We start from the raw sequence: 19,381 nt of genomic DNA on the forward strand, positions 1-19,381 counted from the left end.
TACACTCTCTCTCTCTCTCTCTCTCTCTCTTTCTCACTCACCCCCCACCCTCCCCCACCCACTTATTTACTTACTTTTTAATGTTACTCCTCAGAAAGAATCTTTAGACTGGCATTGTTTTACAACAACTTCTAAGTAACCTAGAAGCAACCATAAGCTTCATTGGGTCCTAAGCTCAGCAGTGTTTTCATACACTGTTGACACAAAGTAAAAAAGCTCATGGGAATAAATCTTAAACATTCTTTAAAAAGAAACTTATGTCTGAGATACAGTTGTTTGACTTCTTATTTCTCGGGTGCTTAGATAACATAGCTATGGCTGAATACCCTGATAAATAAACTGAGAGAGTTTGTTATCAATTTGTAATCCACATCCTATGCCTGATAATGCTTTGGTAGGAACAAGGAGCAAATATATAACTATATTGCCACACATCCACATTCCTCAGGTTTCGATCAATTGTGTGTGTGTCTGCATGTTTCTGAATTTTCACTGAAAACATCAGCAAAGACTGCATATTTGAAGTGTTGCTGGTAAAGCAAACAGCATATAGTACTCAACTTACTAATAGTTACAAGTAAGCAGTGTTCCAAGATATCATGATTCTAGAAAATTTCTACATAAGGGACTTCTCTTCTTAAAATATTATCTCATGATTGCATAGCTTTTGCAGCGTATAAAGCTTTCTTCAGTGCAGTTGTCCCATTTATGAAGGTCAAAAAGTCCTGTATTTTTTTTAAATCAGCTATGAAACTAAAAGAAATGTAAAATAAATCCTATCTCTTGAGTCCTCTCAGCTCTCTTGGAGGTGGGCTAATGAAGTTCTATGAATGACCTACTACTTGGCCATCTTAGTTTTAATAGAACCAACCATTAGGGAAATACATAGAGATGAGACTGGGGAAGGAGAGAAGGACAGTGATCTTATAGACCTCAGCAACTCTGACCAAGAGGATGGTCTTGGCTCAAGACAGGAGCTTTAAAGCAGACTCCACTGGCGTCCTCTTTCATCCCAATTTAAGCAAGGAATTTGTGTCTTCTCTGGTATATTACATACATATAGGTGCAGATAGATCACAGGTTTCCCTTTGCTCAGATGTGGCCTGGTCCACAGTCCATTGAATTCAATAGGAGTTTTTCTAACAAATTCAAAAGCTTTGGATCAGGACTATGTTTTGTTGGACTGATAAAGGGATTTTTACAGAGGTAAAAGGAATAAAACGTGTAACATACTATAAGCTCTTTGGGGCAAGGAACATACTTTGGTTTTATGTTTATATAGAGCCCACTCTTAGGGAGCCAGGCCTCTAGCCACTACCACAATACAAATAATAAATGCATAAATAAATAAATAAATAAAATAATAATTTATTGATTTACACTTTATCTGACTAGGGAAGACAGTGAACAGCCACTGAAGATACACCTGACTTAGTTTAGCCCTTGTGTTTAAGAAAGAAAATTGTATAGTTTTGAGGAACAGTCATGGTTGTGGTGGTGACTTTACACGACAGTCCAGGCACATGCATTTGTGGAGGAGTTAAGAAATACAGGAGATGGGCAACGTTTTGTGTAAGAGAAACTGCCAGATGACTGAAGTGATGAATTCATCAAATTAGTGAATTCATCAAATTTTGTGTTTGGGTATTCCTGAGTGGTTTTCCAAGTGCTGCAAATTCTCTTGCAGAATTCTGGCCAATAAAAGTCACTGACTGAGTCAAAGCCATGATTATTTTCAGTTGTTGACCTTTTCACTGGGAGCATCATTACTATCTTTGCAGCAATCCAACTGTCAGACACCAAGATGTTGTAAGCACTTAACTAAAGATGGCACAGTCTTTGGTTCTTTTGGAGGCCCTAATTTCAAGCCATTTGATTACACTGCTCTACAGCCAAAATGCTTCTGAAATAATGTAGTCCAACTTTACTAATTCTGGGTCACTGACAATGAAAATGATGCTTAAAATTGTTGATTGGCTCTAGTTTTCAAGATATGCTATTGGGTCAGTATATACGACCCTTGACTTGGGAATGGCGGAGGATAAATGAGTTATAAAGGGAAGGGATCTCACTTTAAACCAGAAACGACTAAAATACATCTTTGACTGGATCTATGAATAAATCTATGACTGGGTTTGGACAGTACTTGCTTTTTAGGCAAAATAATGAATGATGCAATCTGAAGCTGGTATTGCGTCATACATGATAGGAATTGCATCATGTTATTCCTAGAAGTCATGGATGATGCAATCATAACGAAGCTTACATCACTCTGCTGAACAAATTGCCCTATATCAGCTCTAGAAATCATACAGTGTCGTGATCTCTTATTTGTCAGTGTTTGATTTTGTAAAGGGACACTTTTCTGTTTAGCCAAAGTGAGCAGAGATGCCTCGTACTTGTGTGAACAGTGCAGATAACGTCTGCTCTGTTTGTGGTGAAGTGACTTTTGCATCACAAAAGCGCAGTATAATCACTATGGTTAAGAAAGCCTATCACCTTTATTTTGGCTACAAAACTGGAGATCAGGACAAGAGGTGGGCCCCACATATATGCTGCAACACTTGTGCAACAAATCTTCGCCAATGGTTGAACAGGAAAAGGAAATCTATGCCTTTTGCAGTGCCAATGATTTAGAGAGAGCCAACAGATCATACCAGCAATTGTTACTTCTGCATGGTGCCTCCAGTTGGGAAAGGTGTGTCAAAGAAGAAAAGTGGACTGTGCATTATCCAAACATTCCATTAGCTATACGCCCAGTACCCCACGGAGAAGGACTGCCGGTCTGATGCACCAGAATCATTCTCACTTGAGTCAGACGAGGAAGAGGAAGAGGATGAAACTTCTGGTCCTGAACCATCATGTCACAGGACCCACATTTTCTCCCATCCTCCTCCTCTGAACTACACCTCATAACACAAGGTGAACTGAATGACCTTGTCAGGGATTTGGAACTACCCAAGAGTAAGGCAGAGCTGTTGGGCTCCAGACTACAGCAGTGGAATCTCCTGGCAGGCTATCAGGACAAAAGGAGCCCATCAATGCTTGCAGACTATTCCTGGACAGTGACAAGAGATGCTCCATTTAATGAATACAAGAGACAAGCCAAGAAGCGTCCGAGTAGACACTGAATAGGACTAACTATGTACATAATAGTTTTTTGCCTTTTGTTTCATAATAAATTTTATTTATAGAAACCTTTTGCTGATTTTTAAAGTGTTACATAAACAGGACAGGTGAAATATTATCATGTAAACCAACCATAAACATATGAAAAGACCTAGGTTTACAATTTATGATTAAAACTCTACTATCTACACAATATATATAGACATAAAATGTAAAAACTTAAATATCTTAGAAACAGTAGCCAATCAGTTGTTTTAATTGTCATATTTGAATTCAGCACATCAAAATACATAATAAATATCACATTTTATCTCTGAAGCAGACGACTTCTCAAAAATTGTAGACCAATGTTATTTAACCAAAAATGAATGTCTTTCAACCCAATGATAATAATAATTTGTCTTAGCTAGCACTTTATATACTCAAAGAGTTGTACAAACATTAACTAATCAATTATCACTTCAGTGATGGGAAAACTGAGGAAAGATAGCAGGACCTGATCTTTGGTGTCATAATGTTCTGAAAAAGTTTTCCTTGAGATTTTAAACACTGAAATCAATTAGATTTTGCTTGCTTGTAAATTATTAGCACGAGAAGCCCTCCAGATAAGTGGCATATTTAAATTTTCAAATTTTAAAGGTTTGGATTTTGTTGAAACTCCCCCAGCCAAAAAGCAAGCAAACATGTAAAACAAGCAAACAAATCCCTCTGGTTGAGAACCACCATGGAAATTTACAGATGGAATGGAGAACTTTTCAGAAAGTGTAAGCAACTGAAAATGGAAGTCTGTTTATGTTTTTTTCTCCTTCAGTTATATTCTCAATACATGACAAACTTCACTAATTAGCACAGGATTATTATTTTTCTTTTGCACTCAGAGCATAAAAAGTGTTTTATTTACCTTGAGTTCATTCTGAGTTCTACATTCTTACTGCACTATTTCTGGTATAGAAGTTGGTTGTTTTAAAATAACAAATTTTACAGCACTGTCAACTGCATGTACTTTGTTTTTTAAAAAAGCAAGCTTTCACCACATTTTGTACTCACCAAGGAGGTCATTTTGTGGTAACCATTCTCTGAGTTTTGTATTGTTTCCTAAATTCTTCGGCTTGCTTCCTGAAAACCTAAAATGCACAGCAGACAGCAATCTTTCAAAATAAATTCTCAAAAGTTCTGAAACTGATAGACTTGAAACACACATTCAAATCAAATGATCCCTCAATATTAAAAATGGTCATTCACATGGGGAAAGGATTTATTTATGTACCATTATATGGAATTGGATTTGTGTCAGCAGGTCAGATAGTTCCAATGGTACAAAGTAATTGACCAATAACTACAGAGTAATTTCAGTTATTTAGTTTTCCTACTCTCTGGCTGACAGATAAATATGTGTGTCTGATTTGCGTAATGACAGTATAGTTTTTTATTAATACCCTACAAATCCCCTGTGTGATGCTGTACAATTGAAACATGACCATTTATATAATTGATATTGCCTCTTTTAGACAATTGCAACAAATCTTGTATAAAGTATGTCATGTAAGGTGAATGGAAAAGCTATGTTTTTCTAAAGATGATTATTCTGTTTAAATCCATATATCATCTCTGTATCTGAAGTTATGAATACTGGCTATAGATCTATATCTCAAATGTGTTTGTTCCAGGAGGAACACCCACCAGGTAAAATCATCATTGAAGCCAGACAGCTTTGTGTTGATGGCCATTCAAAGGCAATTGACTCTCACAAGGGGCATAGAAGAAGCTTATCCCACACAGCAAGTCTTCCTGTGGACGCCTTAGCCTCCAAGTGGGCAATTGCTGCTCCTGCAGCCATGTAATAGTATGTGACTTGACATGCGACCTTGGACTCCATCTTTTGCCTGTAATTTCTGGCAAACTGAGACTGTGAACTTTGTCTGGGATAGTAAAATTCCAGTCACATGGTATAGGAAATAAAAGACCCTGGCAACAGCTCCATTTTGTCTTCATTTCCTGCTTCATTTCTCTGGATGAAGCTCTAAACAAGGATTTGATGACCCCCAAGCCATTTCAGTAATTTCCAGAGAGACTTTTGCAAGTTTATTCCATCACTGCTTCAAATCTAATATAAGAACTTTGCAATCACTTGTATGTATGATTTCTGTCACCATTTCAATTCTCCTCTTCTTTATAAATAAACCTTTGGATTTTAATTACTAAAGGATTGGCAACAGCATGATTATTGGGTAAGATCTGAGTTATATATTGACCTGAGTATATGGCTGATCTCTTGGGATCAGAAAAACCCTTTGTTTGGTTAAATTGGTTATCAAAAACGACTCATCATAAAATCTAGTGTCTGGGTGGTGAAATAAGTGCTGAAATGCCATTTTTGACTTCTTGTTAACCAGAGTTAACCGGAGATAGAAGTTTATTTTTGTTAATGGCTTGGTACAATCTAATGATAGAATAACCACCAGTTTGCAGGGCGAGTCTGCCCTATTTCTCTGCAGTTTGCCCTGAATCTGGTATTCTCAGCTGTGACCCATTGATAAGCTGAAGTCTATTATTAAACAGAGCAGAATGTTTGTATAATCTCTCTATGGGCATTTTGTTGAATGAGAAAATATTAATAAAGCTACTCTGACTGACTACTACTATATAAATCCCTCTACTCAGAACTCCCCATCAAAATAACCATAACAAACACAGCTCAGTGTGTGACTTCCCTTTGCAGTTATGAAACCTCCCTTAGGTCCTAACAATACAAAGACTTGGGTGCAGGCAGGGAATCAGAACGAGAGGCAGCCATATTTACTGTGGCTAAGATTTTCAAAGGCAGTTGAGTGTCTTAACTCTCTTAAACTGATTTGAAAATCCCAACCTGTAGGAATATGGATTGATAATTATGAAAGTGCTTATGGATTTATAGCAGTCAATCGTAACACATTTAATAGAAGGGGGAGAGAAAGCAGAACATAATAACTACTTGGGGAGCTCCCTGTTTGCTCAGCCATATCTTGGGTTAAGGACCTTTGATTTCAGAGTTTATTTGACCCAGAATATCGTTGTTAGTTGGAAAAGAAGGAGCACCCTCATGTTACCAGTTAAATAAATAATACATCATTGTATGGCTTTCACTATTTAGTCTACACATTCTGTGCATTTCTTAATAAGCATTGCTATTTACCAAAAACATATAAAGTAAAAAATAAATTATGTTATGGTCTTTGGCTACAATTTCATGGAGAATATATATAGGGAAGCAATAAAAGAGATTTACCTAACTACTTTTATTTATCATACTCCTTCTCTTTCCCCATTTAACACAGAAAAGGGTAATGACAAGCAGAAGTATTTTTCTTAAAAGGTCAGTTATACAAGATCCACTTCTTTGGCTATCCCTCAATGTGAAGATGATGTCTGCCAAGGGGGTTCACTGGTGACTTTTTAAGTGGATGAGGCGCCCAATTCTTGCCCTGCAGATTTTCCCACAGAAGTGATAGGTGTAGTCTTGGAGGAGACACAGTTGTTGGCTGGACTGTTGTACCCTTTCTTTCCTCCTTTGTCACTTCTCTGTCTCATGAGCATGTCTGTTCTCCTCAAACTGACTTCCCCCTGTGGCTTGGTGTATGGTGTGGTGCCACTGTGTTCTTTTCTGTGCCAAGTCCTCCCAGTTTGTTGGGTTGGTGCCTCCCTTTTTAAGATGTACTGTCAGTATGTCTTTGAAATGCTTCCACTGCTCTCTGCGCAACACACCCACTTCAAACTCAGGAAGAGACTTCAGAGGTGAATGATCAGAAGAACATGGGTATGTAACGTAAATTCCTAAATTCATATTTAGGCACCTAATTAATTAAGTAGCCCCGATTTTCTAAAGTGCTGAGGACTAAGCAGCTCCCATTAAAGCCAATGGGAGCCCTGGATGTTCAGGTCTTCTGAAAATCAGTACACTTTACTGAGTGTCTAAAACTGAAGTGGAGACCACGACAAGCAAGAAAAATGTAATAATTTCTGTTGGTATTCATCTCTTTTTCAGCCATCCCACAAAAAAAAATTACTGGACCAGCAGCCTTGTAATATTGCGCCAAAAAGCCATTGAGTAGTGATAAGCTCGTAAATAGAGTTGGTTTAAAATATTCTTTTTTTTTTCCTCCTGCCCAGAAGGAACTAGTTTGTCAGAGAAGAGGTCACCTAGCAACAAGTCGGCTGGTAGGGGTCTGTGATCACCTAAGAAGGCTGATCAGGGATTCTCCTGACATAGGAGACCGGGAGGTTATAAAAGGGCAAAGCTGATCTACTCTGTGTCTTTGGTCATTTTCACTGGCTGAAGCTGAAATTAACTGCTGCAGGAACCTGCTGCCTTCTTGAATACCAGCAGCTCCTAAGGGAGGGTGAGTTAGAGTGAGCAGCATTATGCTCAGGCTGTTTGTTGTTTTCTAAATAATCTGTGCCCGCTTGGTGTTTCTTCTCTTACGGGCAATGATGTTTTAGATTACTGTGCAAAGCTTGTCACTTTTGAGACAAAAATAAAACTTCAACATAAAGAAAGGGACAGGGAGGGGCCAGAACACTGGATCACTCTGTTCAATGCTGTTTAGTAATAATCATGTTAATTAAGAATAAATACAGCAAACATAACTACAAATGTCCATTAAAAATGACTGCAGGAATAATAGCTACCAGAAGGCAATGAAATGTTTCTCTTCTGGAGAAGGGAAATTTGATATATTTTATATAAAGTGCTACTCCCTCATCCTGAGCAGACTCCAGAAGGGAGATTTAGGATTAATATGCTTCATTTCCTGTTCTGAATTGTTGTGTTGCACTGCTGTGTGCTGTTAAACATTTGCATTTAACAAAACTGCTTTCACTGATAGTAAATGAGTGGCTCTATAGCTCAAACCAGGAGATGCTGGAAATGCAAAATTTCTCACCCGCTCCTACCTAATAATTGTTACGCAGCAAGCTAAGGAATGCAAGTACCTATGGACCAGTCTGAGACCTGGGGGAGATTTCTAAGTTTCCAAGTGAGATGGTGAGGATGCCTTATGCGTACACAGAGGAGTTTCCACATCCATGTGATCTATTAATCACTCCAGCCAAGCAAAGAGAGAGATATTTCTCTTTCCCTCTTTGTGTTTAACAGGCAAGATAAAGACAAGGATGAGGGGCAACACAAACAACAGGGAGCTGCAGGCAAGGAAGACAGACAGACAGACTGAGACAAATGGAGACAAAGGAGAGAGGAGAGTTCAGAGGACAAGAATTTCCTACCTGAACAAAGGTTCTTGTTCACACACCGCCCTTTCTCCTTCCTTACTGTCATGTTTGTTTCCTTGACCCCATCCCCAACATAAGTCAACAGGATAATGTCATCCCCAATTCCTATATGAGGTCTTTAGCTAGCAGTTATGTTTAAAGCCTCAAATGTTACATACCCTCACAAAGTTCCTCATATTGGTCCTATCTTTTTTTCTGACTTACATCCCAGTGCTTGAATATAACCTGAACTGCACTCTGCTAGGAGACTACTGTGTTTCTGACTACAAGGACAGTGCTGCAAATCCAACTTCTGTGAGAAAGTGGGGAGGGAGGTTAAAAAAGGGCAGTAAATATCACCTTCATGAAAGAATTAACTCCTTCCTGCTATCCTGCCTATCTACATTATGTCAAGTATCAGAGGGTAGCCGTGTTAGTCTGGATCTGTAAAAGCAGCAAAGAATCCTGTGGCACCTTATAGACTAACAGACGTTTTGGAGCATGAGCTTTCGTGGGTGAATACCCACTTCCTCAGATGCATGCATCTGAGGAAGTGGGTATTCACCCACGAAAGCTCATGCTCCAAAACGTCTGTTAGTCTATAAGGTGCCACAGGATTCTTTGCTGCTATCTACATTATGTATCTCAACTTCAATTTGCTTCCAAACCAGGACAGCCCAAATATGAGGTGAGAAACCTTCAAATCTACCTCAGATGTGTATTATACTATAGTTCTTACCTCCAGATAACCCTTTGAGGAAGTCTTGCCAGGGCATATGCTAATTTATTTGCTATGTCTTCTGACAAATATTTCACTCCAGCTCCAAATGAGACAAGGACAAAGCCATTTTCATCAGCACCATTCACCCATGTTTGAAGATCCTGTGGAAACAAACATTTGCACTGAGCATCGTGAAAAAAGCATCAGAATAAAATTACCATTGCATACTGGAAATCTGTCTGTCAGTCACTGCACAGTTTAGCAGTGCTTCACGAGGCATTTTAATTTTGGAACTATAATAACCAAAAGATCAGACTACATAACTGATATTTTGAACAGTTATTAATATTAAAGGTTTCAGAGTAGCAGCCGCGTTAGTCTGTATCCGCAAAAAGAACAGGAGTACTTGTGGCACCCTAGAGACTCAAATAATTTGTTAGTCTCTAAGTTGCCACAAGTACTTCTATTAATATTAAATTTATCCCTAGTTTGGGTTAAGTAAGCCTTTAATTAACAGCCAATTCACAGGCCAAGAGAGTCTTTCCTAATTTGTTAAGGTAACAAATATTGTTTACATATATAAGCAGATTTGCATCTGATCTCAGATAGACAGGTACACATGGTCTGTATTTTGAAAAATCAGCTCATGAGCCTACAGATGCACAAGAACAGATATATGAATATATGAATAAAGCCCTAAACTAAACCCAGATCTGAGGTTTGGCCTTAATCAAAGAAGGGAAGGAACTTTAAATAGAGGGTTTTTGTAAAAAGGCAAAGATATTTGTTAGGTTGTTATAAGTACAAAGAGTACAGAACTAGGGATTTGGAGAAACAGATAATTTCTTCTTATAGAATTGGCGGTTAACAGTACCGAACAACAAATGTTCACTTCACAAGCTATTTTATTTTGGTAATCCCTAGGCAATAGCCAGATTCTAGACTTAGATACTTCTTTACCTTTGAACTTCACTGAACTCCTCTTTAGTTTATTCAGATAGCCATGTGCAGCATTCCAAAGACATAAAAACAATTATTATAAATAACATTGGCCCCAAAACAATCGACCCTTCTACACAAGTTAAAAACCGAAGCTGAAATATTGACATCATTGAAGTTAAAGGCAAACCCCCACATTGACTGCAGTTAAATCAGAATTTCACTATGAAGACTATATTAAAATATACAAATATACCAAAGGCAAATTTCTTCAGTTCTGACACTAAAGCACTATATGATACAAGATATACAATATGCAAATAGTTAGTTTTCTTACACTGTACACATATGTTTTACCACTGTTTCTTTAGTTCCTCTAAATATTCTCTAAACAGCAAGCTCCTTGCAATGGCATTTCTGCAAAACTCATTCATGCAAAAACTATATACACCTCTAACAAGCAATGTAACAGTGGAAGAGGTGAAAGTGTACATAACTATTAACGCTTAGGAATTTAAGGGATTTTCAGATTCATCCTTCAGTGTAAGCTAATATAAATTGTGAATCTGCAATGAATTACATGAGAAATATGCTGTCCGATTAAAAAAAATTAATCACCTGACATTACCTACTGAAAAAACAGTAGCCACAGACTGGGATGCCTTCTTATAGTACATAGACACAACTAAAGCCTTGTCATTACTGCACAAGCACCCATTCATCTCCAGGTTAATCCAGATTCTGCCCCTCAGAACTTCAGGGCACAGGGCTTCCAAAAATGGAAAGTCTGGCCACGTGTCAACACAACACCTTTCCTCCAAGGGACACACAGATGATCTGCCCATCACTAAAGCAGGTGGCACTGCAGGGAAGAGGGCAGGATCAGTTGCCTGAGGGAATGATTCACTACCTCCACTAATGAACTCAAGTAAAATCAGCCCTCCCCTAGCATGGCAGTAGCTCAAGGTATCTCGCCCACTAGGCATTAGACAAGCCTGTTTACTGTGGGACATTCACCTGCCTACAGGGGAGAAGGATTTACATTTTGAAAATGTTTTTTGATAACAACACATTCTCAGTCAATGGAGAAGCCAGTCTCCACTGTGTATTATTAAATAAACTCAATTTGCTGATAACTAGAGGCAATTGGGTGGAGGGCCGGGGGGAGAGGGAGAGAGAGAATGAACAATACAACACATGCTAATTTTATTAAGTCAAGGTCATTTTCACTTTCCAAATGTACTGCAAGTAGCAGTCCATCTGTAATCTACTGTGTAAGGAGGCGAAGGTGACAGCACTTCTTCCACAATCAGCAGAACTTTTTGGCACTGACTGGAACTTTCAGTGGTTATATTTGCAAAGCAGCATCAAACCTTTTATGAAAGGTAGTATTTCAATGGCTAATAATTGTATTGGATGCTACATGAAATGTTTACTGCTACTTTTCAAATATAATATATTCCCACAGAAGCATACAAGTGACAGAAAATACTACTAATATTGAAGAAGGGCCTGCAAACAGAATGTTTCCCAAACAATTCATCATAATGGATATCAGAATTGTTCCACAATTCATCAGTCACTTGTTGGAAAGGATTTAGTCATAAGAAAAACAGCAACAGTATTAATGTTTATTTTCACCACCAAGTAAGATGAAACCATGGCTCTACTGAATTCAGTGTGAGGTTTGCCATTAGCTTCAATAGAGTCAGGATTGCACTCTTAGTTTTTAATACAATAAGCAAAAACCAGTTAGCAGCTTCGGGTAATTAATATTGAAAAAGTAATTTTAAAATACAGCTGGTGTGTGCAGTCGCAGAAAGAGTCAGATTTTTTGGATGGAATTTTGTGCAGAAAGTCTTCCAGAGTTCAGAATTGGACACATTCCCCTCGAAAAGAACACAAAGGTGATATTAAGTAATTTGTCCTGTTCTTGTCATAGTCAGCAGAAAACATATAATAAGGTCAAGCTGGTGTTTGTATAAACAAGAGGAAGGAAGCACAGGAGAATTCTTTATTGATTGATCCCGGTTTTTGATGCAGGGTGTAAAATAATCAATTGAAATGTACAGTATTAGTTTTCACTGGAATTCCACAGTAAGAGTCTTTTTTCTTCCATTACGGGTCATCTGCCTATTCACTGTAACAGTTAAACTATGAAAAAAGAGACAGCAAAATTTGAACCCATCAGCTGACTTTGTTGAAATAAAGTTTATATAACCTCAAGCCAGCAGATAAAACTTCCCAAGAATACTGTGATAGCAAAGCCCTGCAGAGTCAGAGTAAAAATATCTCTATAGATCAGAAAAAGAAGAGTTGCTAGCTAAACAGAAATCCAAAACAAACATGAGAACAATGTCATCAGAAAAGGTAGATAAGACCAAGAGGCCAGTGTGCTAAATAGACTTGCCTTTTGCTTTTGGAAACACAAACTCAAATCCTATTTAGATCCTAACTGATGTCAGGCAGTGTTATAAACTGATACCAATGCCTTTCAGATATCCTAGTCTTCAGAATGCTATTTAATTTCTTGGAACCATGATTCATTGCTATTTTCATAAGACTTATTATAAGGCCCACAATTACAATTCCCACATAGCATTAGGAAATGGGCATGAGAATTGAGTAAAAGGAAAATCAAGCGGGCTGTTTACACTGTGCAGCTTGTTCTGTCAACAGCACCTCAAACAGTATAAATATAATTTACTAATACATTAGGACATAAGACCACAAAAACTGACATCCAATAAAATACAGCATGTGTACCAGTGGCCAGTGAACTGCCTCCTGCTACACAATGCAAAAATGATTTCCATTTTCTCAAGAATGCCTGTTTGAGTCACATCTTGCCACTTAACCATATTTTTTCCCTTGCCTTCCTGATTCTTTTTTGTCTGGGGATCTGCATTCCTTCTGTGACTGTTATTGTATCCTTTAGCCTCCACCCTGAGCCTAAGACTTTTAATTTCCATACTTCGATCTTTTTGATTACTTTCCTCATTTTTTGGAAGCCCTCCTTTTTAAACTTTAGTGTCGCAGAGCTAATTTTTGGTATAATTCTTCCCTTGAAAACGTTGAACTTAATTAAATTATGGTAATTTTTATATAATAGCTCAATGTAACCATTTCCTGTGTATTGTTTAGGGCTAAATTGAGAATAGCTTCACCTTCCTGTGTGTTTTAGAACAAGCTGTTCCAGAAACAGTAATGTGAGGTGTTGTGTGAGGTGTATCTTTAAACCTGTTCAATTTTGACATATGACCAGTTCATATATTGTTAGTTGAAGTCATCCATTTTTATTGTTTTATAAGACCAGGGCTATATCTTCACTACCTGCCGTATCGGCGGGTAGCAATCGATTTCTCGGGGATCGATATATCGCGTCTCATCTAGATGCTATATATCGATCCCCGAATGAGCTCCTATCGATCCCGGAACTCCACCAACTCGAACGGTGGTAGCGGAGTCGACATGGGGAGCTGCGGACATCGATCCCCGCGTGTGAAGAAAGGTAGTAATTCGATCTAAGATACTTCGACTTCAGCTACGAGCTGAAGTTGCGTATCTTAGATTGATTTCCCCCCGCAGTGTAGACCAGCCCTTAGAGGCCTCGTTGACTTCCCTTGAGATTGTGCACTCAGATGACCTTTTTCTGATCAGGAGGTCAGTGATATAACTCTTTAGTATATATGTATTCTTATAACTGGGATTTTTCTAAGTATCCAAAGTACAAGACAGCAAGTCAGAGGATCTTAGTTCTATTTTTACCTCAGCCGCTAATTTAAACTCTTTATGCCTCAGTTTCACCATAGAGAAAATGGACATAAGAATAGTAACTTTACAAAGATGTTTTGGGCTTTATTAATTAATTAATAAACATCTGAAAAGTACTTTGAGATCTCATGAAAGGCACTAGAGAAATGCAAAGTATTATGTTCAGAACTAGAGAGAAAGAGCGAGACCACAGGAACTTTGCATTGCTTATACTTCAGAGGGGTAGCCATGCTAGTCTGGATCTTTGCTGCTTTTGCTTATACTTATTACCTACGAAATTCACGGCTCATTTTGGTCAATTTCATGGTCGTTGAATTTTAAAGAGTGTAAATTTCATGATTTCAGATGTTTAAATTAAAATTTCACAGTGTTGTAATTGTAGAGGTCCTGACCCAAAAAGGAGTTGTGGGGAAGTCACAAGGTTATTGTCAGGGGGGTTGCGGTACTGCTACCCTTACTTCTGCGCTGCTGGCTGGTATCCCAGCTCTGAAGGCAGAGTTGCTGCCAGCAGTAACGCAGAGGTAAGGATGGTATGGTATTGCCACCCTTCTGCACTGCTGCCTTCAGAGTTGAACTCTCCATCAGCAGACACCACTCCCTGGCCACCCAGCTCTGATGGCAGCAGCGCAGAGGTAAGGGTAGCATGGTATGGTATTGCCACCCTTACTTCTGCACTGCTACTAGTGGGGAACTGCCTTCAGAGCGAGTCACCCAGCCAACAGCTGCTGCTCTCCTGCTGCCCAGCTCTGAGAAACGCTGGTCTCCCCTGTGAAATCTATATAGTATAGGGTAAAAGCACACAAAAGACCAGATTTCATAGTCCATGACACATTTTTCATGAATTCGTTAATTTAGTAGGGCCCTGCTTATACAGTATCAACCATATCTCCATAGTCGTTGATTTAGATATTACAGCTAGGCACCCTTATGCTTCTCACCTTCAATCCAATGCCATTACACAAGCAGAAGAGGACAGTGTGTGACACAGACACTGGCACGGAGTATTTACTTTAACTGATCTTAAGCAACAGAATTCCAAACATGACAGGCTTCCCTTGTAACAAAGACAACAAACACCATAGCTGGCACTATTGCTCACTTATTTTTCTCTTCCAGCAACAGAAAGTCATATCCTTGAGAGAAATCCTGTAGAGTTTATCTTCTGTAATTAAGGAGATTCAAAGTAAATAAAAGAAACATTAACAGTAGCTTAGACAGCAGTACCTATGCTAGGCTGAATTAGACAGCTGGTTCATGCCATGATGCATGACATCCAATATGTGAACAACAGTGAACAGCTATGGTGTTTGTTACAAGGTAAACCAAAGGTAAGTCCAACGAGACAAGATAGATAATACAAGTGGTGTTAGGTACTAACAAAATTTAACATTTGTCTTGTCTACTTGGGCTTTAAGCAATTCAGCACAGGGACTGTCTTTCTAAAATTTTGTACAGCATCTAATTCATTATATGGCTGTTTTGTCTTTTATTCTTTTTAAGGCCTGATTCAACTACTACATAATGCAATTAAAAGGCTCCCACTGATTTCACTGGAAACTTGGTTGGTCCCCTAAGATGCCAAATAATAATGAACAATCTTATTCTTTTAGGCATAGCTCTAAGGGGCTGCTGTTACCTGTGCCAGCCCAAGAAAAGTCCAGGTCACCCTGAACTCAGTGAGCCTAAATCCTGGTCTCTGAATTCAGATTGACCTTAATACCATTTGTTTAAGGCTTACATAGGCCTCTAGCTAAGGAACATACTCAGGGATATTGCTGTCCTATTTTCCTGGACTGCAGCTCCCCTTTAAGCACAGGTTGGTGCTGAAAATTAGAAGTGCTGCGCACGGGTTGCAGATAACAAAACAGATAAATTGTGTTCTTAGATAGTAAACTGTTCAGTGAAGGGACTGTGTCCTTAAATCTGTTTGCATAGCACTATGGGGCCTTAACCTTCACAGGGGCCTCTGGTCACTATTGTCATATAAATATTATGTAAAAATAATAATCAGAAGGTATATGGGCTGAAGAAATGCAGAACCGGAATTTACACACTCTCCTTGTAAAGTTTATAAATTGCAATAGCTTTCTCCTAGATTTTCTTTTTTTTAATATATATATAATTCTTTCCCATTATCTCTTTAGTATTTTTATTTAAAAAGTAGGAAATTAAATCCAAACAATTGGTGTTAACACACCATTAAGGTTGCAAAATGAAGGACGCAAATCAGTTATGGATGTTTACTAAACATTAACAGAGCCACACTGCACAAATGTAGTATTTTCTATTACTCTGTTATTAATGCATATTATAAAATATTAAGATGTGCAACTTAGCACATAGAATTTGAAAAAAACAGAATATGAACTGAGCCCTTAGAATATGAAAAACAGTGCTTTACCAACATAATTACTGTGACACTGCAGTCACAGCCTTATCTTTAGAAAGAGAGAGAAATGCCCTGAATGAAAACCTGACCCCACTGAAGTCAATGGCAAAACTCCCATTGACTTCAGTATGGCCATGGTTTCATTCTGTTTACAAGTTCAGTTAGCTCTGCCTGATCCCTGACCTGGCCTGTTTGCAACCATTTTTTACCTTGTCTTCATTTTGGGCATTTTAAAATTCCTTTATTCAAGTGCTTTCCAGAAAAGGGACAAATGTCAATTTCAAGAGGGTCTCACACAACTGGGCAGAAACAGCAAGTGAAGCCAATTTCCCTGCACTATCCCTGAGCCCTCTCTCCAGGGCCGGCCTTAGGATTTATGGTGCCCTAGGCGAGATTATTAAACTGGTGCCCCTGTGCCTGATCTGCTCTTAGCAACACAAACATAAGCTTACAGTATTGGAAAACTTGCCACATTCACGTTATTAAAACCAGTTTAACTTAATTAAGCACACTGTAATGCTAGACAAGGATCCCAGGCCCTGCTCAGCCCGCTGTTGGTCTGGGGTTCTGACCACCAACTCCTGCCATCCAGGATCCCGGCCACCAACCACCCCTCAGCTCGCTACTAGCCTGGGATTCTGCTCACCCAGGCTGGCAGGAGGCAGAGTGGGGCTGGCAGCTGAGCTCCTGACTGGCAAGGGGCCGGCAGCCGGAACCCCGGAGTAGCAGTAGGCTGAGTGCTGCTGGCACCCCAGACTGGCAGCAGACTGAGCCACTCAACCCCCCACCGGCCCTGCTCAGCCCGCCACCAGCCCACTCAGCCCGCTGCTGGCTGAGTGAATGGAACCCCAGGCTGACAGCAGGTTGAGTGGTTCAGCTGGCCTGCTCAGCAGCAGGTGCTGAGTGGGGCCGATGGCTGGTATCCCAGCTGGCAATAGGGCAGCAGCCGGAACCCCAGGGCAGTGATGGGCTGAGCCGCTCAGCCTGCGGCTGCATACCATCAAAAATCAGCTCACCTGCCACCTTTGACACGTGTGCCGTAGGTTGCCGACCCCTGTTTTATACACTAGTAAGGAGATGAGCATATTACAGTTGTTGGAGGGCTCTTATCAGGAGTAATAGGCTACAGGAAAGTCAGTCAACATTTTTTGTTTCTCTGATGAAAACTGGCCCACTCCCTGCCTCAAACCAAACCTGTCACTAATAATTGTCAACAACTTAATTTTCTGTTTTTGGCTAAGATATTGATTTTTAAAAAAAAATATTGAAATTGGATTCAGGATTGTTAGCAAGAATTTTTGGCAAACAAAGTTGTTAAATGACAATCTAAATGGCAACACAGTACTGCTTTCATGCTTGGCTCACCCCCCCAGCCTGCTGGTCCAACAGCTGCAGTAGAGGAGAAGATAGGCGGAAAACTGCAGGACCCCAAAATCCACCTCTTGGGGTGCAGAGTGGCAACAGCAGCAGCAAACCCTTAGGTCCAATCACACGCCAATGGGCACCACCACCAGCCTTACGGACCATGGTGAAGTTAGCACAGCATCTGATCTCAGGGATGGGGCACCCATGGAGCCACAGCAGCTCATCCTGCCCTGTGCAGCTCCCCCCGGATGAGATGGATCGCTGGCAGCTGCCAGCCCGGGGGAGAGGCGCTCCCCAGCTAGGGTGGCCAGATCCAGATGTCCTAATTTTATAGAGCCAGTCCCAATATTTAGGGTTTTGTCTTATATAGGCACCAATTACCCCCACCTAGAGTGACCAGACAGAAAGTGTGAAAAATCAGGACAGGGATGGGGGGGGGGGGTAAAAGGAGCCTATATAAGAAAAAGACCCCAAAATTGGGACTGTCCCTATAAAATAGGAATATCTGATCACTGTACCCCAATCCCCTGTCCTGATTTTTCACACATCTGGCTAACCCCAGCCAAGCCCTGTGTGACATTCCAATCCTGGCTGCCTGCCGAGGAAGTGAGTTACTTTCACTTTCATTCCTCAGCAGGCAGCCAGCCAGCCATCCCCCCACCTATCCCCCAGCACCTCACCCAACCAAGCCCTGATGGAGGGGAGGGAGGAGAGAGAGAGGGATGCTCCTGGGGAGGAGAGAGAAAGGAGGGGGTGCTCCGTGGGGCGGGGGGGAGAAGAATGGATGTTATGGGGGACAACAAAGGATACTGGTTCCAGAGCCACAGAGCCTGCCTCTCCTCACCTCAGCCGGGGGGAAAGAGTCACACTCACAGGTGAGCTCCTTCCCCAACCTCTACCCCCTCCCCTTCCCAGAGACCCCAGCAGCCAATCCCATTCCTAAGACTGTGCTGCATTCGGCTCTCTCTAGGACCCAGCATCCCTGCTTCTACACTGTCTGGGTTGCCTGCAGAGTGGTGCCCCCAGGCAGAGTGAGGCCCTGTGTGGCTGCCTATTCTGCCTATGCCTAAGGACGGCCCTGCCTCGCTCTCTCCATTTACAGTTTCTCCACATTTCACTAAACAGTCTTGTCTGGTAAAGAGATGATAAATGATAAAACTCTTTCTGACATTCTCTAAGAGGAAACTCAGATTACTAACCCCAAGAGCACATTGTAAAGGGCTGTATACACCTTTTACCTAATAAATCCTAAGCCATTACACAAAAAAAGGTTCTTTGGCTTTTGGCAAAATTTTTCCACTGGGAGGTATTTCCTAGTGGCTTACAGCTCCTTTTCTTTGCTTCTTTCCACTAACACCACCAACTACTTTTCTATTTAGTGCCATCATTTTTTTTTTTTGGTACATGCATGGGTCCCAACACTTTTTAATTGGCAGTGACTCTCCTCCTGTGTCAGTCCAGCCTGCAGATCTCAGTTGCTGCTCTCCAAGTTTCCTCCTAATTTTGTGAGGTTGCAGGCAGTCTAGTAGCAGGTCTACAGTGATGCAGTATCTCCCATCAGTGTAGTTAATCTACCTCCCACGAGAAGCAGTAGCTATGTTGATGCGAGAAGCATGCCCGTCAACATAGCACTGTCTACACTGGAAGTTAGGTTGGTATAACTGATGAGTGATGAAGTTATACCGATGTAAATTTATAGTATCAGAGGGGTAGTCGTGTTAGTCTGGATCTGTAAAAAGTGACAAAGAGTCCTGTGGCACCTTATAGACTAACAGACGTATTGGAGCATAAGCTTTCATGGGTGAATACCCACTTCGTCA

General features: G+C 40.2%; 1 protein-coding gene across 2 annotated transcripts in view; it reads right to left on the minus strand.

Annotated features, from left to right (window-relative positions):
• UGT8 (UDP glycosyltransferase 8) overlaps nucleotides 1-19,381 on the minus strand; it is a 72,357-nt gene that overhangs the window by 9,480 nt on the left and 43,496 nt on the right. For both annotated transcript variants that reach the window (XM_030564489.1, XM_030564490.1), the window contains exons 3-4: nucleotides 9,113-9,255; nucleotides 4,177-4,253 (exon numbers count right to left, since the gene is read on the minus strand). In XM_030564489.1, coding sequence (XP_030420349.1) covers nucleotides 4,177-4,253; nucleotides 9,113-9,255 — 220 coding nt within the window. The remainder of the gene's footprint in view (nucleotides 1-4,176; nucleotides 4,254-9,112; nucleotides 9,256-19,381) is intronic.

Source organism: Gopherus evgoodei, chromosome 5 (genome assembly GCF_007399415.2).
Source record: "Gopherus evgoodei ecotype Sinaloan lineage chromosome 5, rGopEvg1_v1.p, whole genome shotgun sequence".
Classification (NCBI taxonomy): Eukaryota; Metazoa; Chordata; order Testudines; family Testudinidae; genus Gopherus; species Gopherus evgoodei.